At 38.5% G+C, this 6,057-nt stretch overlaps 1 protein-coding gene across 4 annotated transcripts; it reads left to right on the top strand.

The window, feature by feature from the left end:
- Positions 1-980: 980 nt before the first annotated feature.
- On the top strand, positions 981-5,995 carry MPZL2 (myelin protein zero like 2). 4 transcript variants are annotated; one of them, XM_072613088.1, is made up of 5 exons: positions 981-1,340; positions 2,599-2,765; positions 3,066-3,276; positions 3,948-4,095; positions 4,489-5,995. In XM_072613088.1, exons 1-5 carry the CDS (start codon positions 1,286-1,288, stop codon positions 4,490-4,492), a joined length of 585 nt encoding a protein of 194 aa, XP_072469189.1. In that variant the 5' UTR covers positions 981-1,285; the 3' UTR covers positions 4,493-5,995. The 4 variants fall into 4 exon arrangements, with proteins under 4 accessions (XP_072469189.1, XP_072469191.1, XP_072469192.1 ...); XM_072613090.1 differs by having other exon boundaries at positions 988-1,340; positions 2,599-2,702; XM_072613091.1 differs by having other exon boundaries at positions 989-1,340; positions 4,470-5,995.
- Positions 5,996-6,057: the final 62 nt, after the last annotated feature.

The raw sequence follows: 6,057 nt of genomic DNA on the forward strand, positions 1-6,057 counted from the left end.
TCAGGAAAGAGAATAAATCTGGAGATACAAATCTAGAAATCATCTGCATTGAGATGGTAATTTGAGTCCCTGGGAGATTACCACATGAGGTAGTAGAGCTGGAAAAGAGAAGAGGGTTGAAGACCAGGTCTTCCGGGCAACCACGGAGGTGGGTGTCACCTCAAGATCTAGCAAAGGAATCTGTGGAGCAGTCAGACTGATAGAACTGGAGAACAATGTTATGGAAATCTAAAAGGAGAGAGTGACTGACAGTGTGAAAGGCTGATGAGAGAGTTAAGGAGGATGGGGACTGAGAAAACACCATTAGATCTGGCACTTAAGAGATCATCTGTAACTTTGGAGAGTAGTTCCAGGTGAACAATGAGGCTGGTAGCCAGACTTCAGTGTTTAGAAGAGAGGGAGAAGACAGGAAGTGAGGCACGTAGTATAGACAGATTTCTCAAGTTTAGTTGAGAAAGGGAGACATGATAGCTAGAAGGGATACTTGGATCAAGTGAGAATGAGGGGACATATGAGCTAGTAGGGAGAATCTGAAAATTAGAAAGAGTAAGGCTGATAGTGGAGACAATCTGCTAGAGAAGTTGGGAGTGTTTATGAGTGTAGGTGGCAAATAAAGCCACGTGACAATCTTGTTTTAAATCATGCGATCAATATTTGGATTGGAACTCATGTCCAAGTAGGAAACATTTTGGGTCTGAGGAACCCCTAACCTAGCCCAAATAATAGTCTAATTTGGGTTTTTTTCTGATCCTGTTCCCATTCTCTAGTTAGCCCTGGGCAGTGCATGCTGTCTATGCTTTGGGAAGCGGAATTAACTGCAAGGTAGTGTTCAGGAATTATTTCAACATTTGCTTCTCAGGCACAACCCAAACCTGTTTTAAACGGTGTGATGTGGGTTAAACACAAGAAAGGCTGGGGCATATTTTCCTTTACTTGACTCCACCTCTATTTCAGAGGCTATCCAGGGGCCAGATTATGCAAAAAGCTAAGAGTGGATCAGCACAGCTTGGGTCCTTTAAGCAAGCAGCACTTTTAGAGAGGGAGGGAGGAAAAGAGGGAAGTGTTTGGGAGGCCCCACCTTTCATTCCAGCAGAGTGGACGGCCAGAACTAGTATGAGTCAGAGGCACCAAAGCTTAGATTCCCAGAGTGAAGAACTTTCTCTGAAGTCAGAATCCACTCTTTTGGACACACTGCTCCTCTCTTACTCTTGGGCAAAACCTCTGAAGGGTCTGCACTCCCTCAGTCTGCCCTTTTTGGTATCGGGGTGAGGGCCAGGTTTCCCTGATGTATGACAAGAGCCCGACATGTGCTGTGCTTCTCTTTTGCATACAACTCACAGGTAAGGAACGCGGGTTTTTATTCTGTGTGTCTTCCTCCTATGGCTTCTTCCTGCTGAAGTTAGTTGGTAAGTTTAAGAAGCTCTGGGAATTTATGTCAGTGAGGCTTAACTATAGTTTTCTTTGGTTTGACTCTACTGAAACCCAAATTAGTGGGTAGCTTTTTGGGAACTACTTTTGGGCAAACAGGTTTAGGTGTGTTCAGTTTGCCAGTGATTCAGATACAGTGAGTGCTTTCTGATCTCAAGTTACATATTATTTTCTTCTTAACTACTATCAGCCTGCAGCTCTGGCAGGATTTGGCTCAGTGTATTTATTGCAGGTAGATAGGTCGGTCTCTGGTTTTGTCTGGGACTAAATCTAGTACACTAAAAAACTTACAGACACATGAAGAAGTGTGGTTTTGAACATGCACACAGTCATTTGGATATACATATTCCTGGGAAACACTTGAGAAGCAGCAGGGTGTAGGAGAAAGCAAGTGGATTTGAAGTCAGAGGAAATGAATTTGAACTCCACTTTCACTATTTGCTACCTATGTGATTTTGGGCAAATTCCTTTAACTTTCTGGGCTTTGATTCCCTTATCTGAAAAACCGAGGGCAGCAGATTAGATGACATCTAAGATGCCTTCCTCTTCTAGATCCTGTGATGGCAAAAATAACACTAGACAAAATATCTAGTGGTTTAGTAGTTTTAAGCAAATACATTTTAGGACACTTTAGTTTTCATTTAATAAACTCCTGTAGTGTGTTAGGAACTATATAGAATACAAATGACAAAGTTCCTCTCTTGTGAAGGCAATTTCAATGACATGCAAAACAAATGTGATGTCCTTAATATCACAAAACTCTTACAGTTAGTTATAATCTGTCTTGTTTTTTAATTCTCCAATATTTCTAATTTGATAAATTTTTGCTACATGAGAAGTGAGTATGCAGCATGTCAGGCTGCTTCATAACAATGTGTGACTTCAGATTTTTTTTTTAACTTGGTAAACTCATGGGGTATAGAAATGTTCTGAATTCTGGGAATATAACTAGCTGCAAGTTTGGGTTAATGGCCATCTCAATTTGGTTGCTTGACCTCTCTGGTCTGTTATGTTGGGAGCGCTTCAGAATTCCACGAAGACAGAGCACCACATCAATGTAAATTGTTCCTATGAGCAAAACATTTGAGGTGGCTTGGCAGGAAGGTTTTTTTTTTTTTCATAATTCATCTCTTCTGTGATCCTTCTCTTCTCCTTTGCTTATCTTTGTAGTTGTCTGGCACATAGCAGCAGTGGAAGTTTATACCTCCCGAGTCGTAGAGGCTGTTAATGGGACAGATGTTCGGCTAAAATGCACTTTCTCCAGTTTCTCCCCTGTGAGTAATGCCCTAACAGTAACCTGGAACTTCCGTCCCCGCGATGGGGGGCCTGAGGAGTTTGTAAGTAGATTATAATCATTTTCCAGGGAGTTCTGGGTGGGATAATTTATGGCAAGTTCCTCTTGCTCTTTATGAAATTACTCTTGGACAAAAGGAGAGGGAGTAAAAATTTCCAAAAGGATATATACTGAGCAGAATAGAAGATAGGTAAATGAGAATTTAATAGCTTTTTATGGAACAGTACATTGGCAGAAAAGATGAAACACTGGACTCAGTGGCCTTCTCTTTTAATTCCTACCATCCAGCCAGGTAGGACCAGGTATACAATGAAAATATTCCTCTGCAATTCACTCTCTCTAGGTGTTTTACTTCCATGAGCAGCCCTATCCACCAACTGCTGGACATTTTAAGAACCGAGTGGCCTGGGACGGAAATGTAAACCGCAATGATGTCTCCATCATCATTTGGAAACTACAGTTTAATGATAATGGGACGTTCACCTGCCAGGTGAAGAATCCACCGGATGTTGATGGAGTGATAGGAGAGATTCGACTCAGTGTTGTACAGACAGGTAGGTCACCCGTACTGAGGGAGTATAAAGCTTTTGGAAGAGAAAGGATTCATCTTCCATGATGGCTGCTAGAAAGACTGGTGGGTAGAGTGGAGCTTATTCTGTAGAATGGGTGATAGAGAATAGAATGAAGAATTCTGAGGCAAAAATAAATACTTTGGCTCAAATTGGAAAGGGAATACAAAATAGATAAGGCAAAAGGATTTAGGGAAATTATTATTATTAAAATGTTGAGGTTAAGGGAAATATGGGGAAAGAAAAGAACTATAAAATTCACAGAACAGAAGATAAGAGTCATGGATAATAAAGAGAAAGAGAGCAGAGATCTGTAAAGAGATGCTATTTCTTCCCTTCATACCAAGTCTTAAAATTATCTCTTCTAAAATCAATCAGATGACAGGAAACCAAGGTAAGATGTGGGAAGAGAGAAGAACTGAGGGAAAGGAGGGTTACATATTTATCTGATTAAGCTAGTAATATCCTTGCAACCATGGATAGTAATCTAACCAGTGCCTCTTTTCTATTGTTCCTGAAAGTTTAACCCAAGGGAGTAAACACATTTTGCATGTAAAGTGGGGGAGATTTATTATGTTGAAAATATATAGCCCTCCATATCTTGGGGAATTTCCATGGTCTATAGAGTCTTAATATGTTCTTTCTCCTTTGTGCAGCACGTTTCTCTGAGGTCTATTTCCTGGCTCTGGCCATTGGCTCTGCCTGTGCACTGATGGTCTTAATAGTAATTGTGGTGGTACTCTTCCAGCACTCCCGGAAAAGAAGGTGGACCAACAGAGGTCATGTGGCAGTTGAAATAGAATCGTAAGACTGGGTACTTGTGGGAAAACTTATAATACCATCTCATGGTGACTCTTGTAGTATTCTTTGTTCATAAAGGTATACCTTATTTTAGTCAAGCAGACTAAGGGAAAATTCATTAAAAAAAAACACTTTTATTTAAATAGAACAAAATTTTTGCTTAATTTGGAAGCTTAAATGACCAGAGTTGGGGGTATTCCTCAAATTAAAACTGTAAGTGTTCATAAAATAGAAACTAAATGACTGTTCAGTTTAACTGAAAAATAAAAAGTAATAGTAAGAGTCTTGACCCAGTATAGACATGTCTCTAAAGATGAGAGAAGAAAGCAGCTTTGTAACATTTTCCTTCTCTCAAGCAAATATATTTTTCACTTTAGTTTTTGCTTCAAATCTCAGGTAACTGAGAGTTCCCAAGAACAAGAAGCTCTAAGATACGCTGGGATTAATGGAAAATTTCCTTCAGCTATTCCTGTACTGACCCACTTGAACCAACTCTGCCGATCCACATCCGTCCTGACATGCTGCAATAATCCCTTATGAGACGGTGCAGGACCCTTGTTGAGCAAACACTGCCAGAATGTTCTGATTTTCCCTTTATTAATGTTTTATTCAAATTCAAAATTCAATGCCATCAAGCAGGATGAAAATGAATTTTTCCTTCAAAAAACCATGGTATTTCCTTCTGAAGATGATGAGAAGCAATTCTTGATATTAAATCTGATATGTAGGTTCTCTGTCTTCTGATGTTCTCAATCAAAAGGTGAGATAAGTCTCACAGTTGTTTCTGTGTTTTGCCAGAAGTAATTTGAAACTTCAAAATGCTGTCTTGAAGAGAATGGTTTGCTGAGCAATTGCTGACAGCTCAGTTTAACATGATTTTGCAACTTTAACATGCAAACCGAACAAAGGCTCATCCTGAGGTTAGAATCATTAAGCAAGTTACCATTGGCATTTGGAAGATGATCATTACATCACTCTGGGAGTTTAGGGACAGAAGACTGCAACCCAAAAGTGGTGATGAAAATTTTATATAGTATTATATTCAGCTCTGAAAAAGTAGGAACATTGCTGGAGTGAAAGAATTTTTTTCAACTGATATTTTTTTTGAGGGTGGGGTAAAAGGGAATTCTAAATCTAGGTTTTATTATGGTTGATCCAGAGTGATGATGAAAGGCATTTCGTTTATGAACTAGTAGATCACTGGTTTGAAATAAACTTTGTAAGTAGGCTTTGGGAAGAAAAGGATCTTTTTAAAAAATGCCCAATTTTCTGTTTTCTCTCAACTGTCAGCCATAGCAACATTTAAGGTGTAGACATCACATGGAAGTTTAAGCACAAGATTGGACTATATAGTCTGACTGTTGGCATGTCTTCTTCTTCAGTAAGCAGAATGATGAATAGATTTCTTTTAACAAATAAAATTGGTCCAGGAAGACTGCATAACCTGGGACTTCCACACATGCTACTTCAAATTGTATTTAAAGACAGCTGAGTCTTGATTTAGACACTTAATCAACAATTTGACTTCTTCACAATATAGTCCTTCAGGAGTGAAGTTTAGTTCCCTGGTTTTATATCAGATATTTGAGTTTAGATATCTATTACTTTAAAGCCACATTTCATTTTAAAAAGTAAATATCTGAAAACACCATTACTAGATAATTTTATTCAGATAGATGGTCTGGATAGTGATTTATAAATGAAATGAAATTTTAAAAAATAATTTACTGTTAGTCCTGATTCCAGCAAAACCTGTAGCTTCCTTGTGTCTTGGCTGAAACATACAAGGAGAAAATTTTACTTACTATGTGGATATCCATCCTAATGGGCCCTTTTGTATTGTAATTTATTTTTTATTAAGCTATGGAAACTCATGTAAATAAATACTACCTTTAGTAATAAAGCATTTTTTTCATTATTTTTTGCATACACGAAAGTAAAAAAAGTTTAAAAGGCATTTAAATC

The sequence above is a fragment of the Notamacropus eugenii genome, chromosome 5, assembly GCF_028372415.1.
Source record: "Notamacropus eugenii isolate mMacEug1 chromosome 5, mMacEug1.pri_v2, whole genome shotgun sequence".
Taxonomy (NCBI): domain Eukaryota; kingdom Metazoa; phylum Chordata; class Mammalia; order Diprotodontia; family Macropodidae; genus Notamacropus; species Notamacropus eugenii.

Bases quoted from the DNA above. Each gene is read 5' to 3' on its own strand.
- MPZL2 (XM_072613091.1), top strand. From the start codon at position 1,286: ATGTATGACAAGAGCCCGACATGTGCTGTGCTTCTCTTTTGCATACAA. The intron at 3,277-3,947 runs GTAGGTCACCCG...TCCTTTGTGCAG, and splicing joins ACTCAGTGTTGTACAGACAG to CACGTTTCTCTGAGGTCTAT. The intron at 4,096-4,469 runs GTAAGACTGGGT...TTTTCACTTTAG, and splicing joins GTGGCAGTTGAAATAGAATC to TTTTTGCTTCAAATCTCAGG.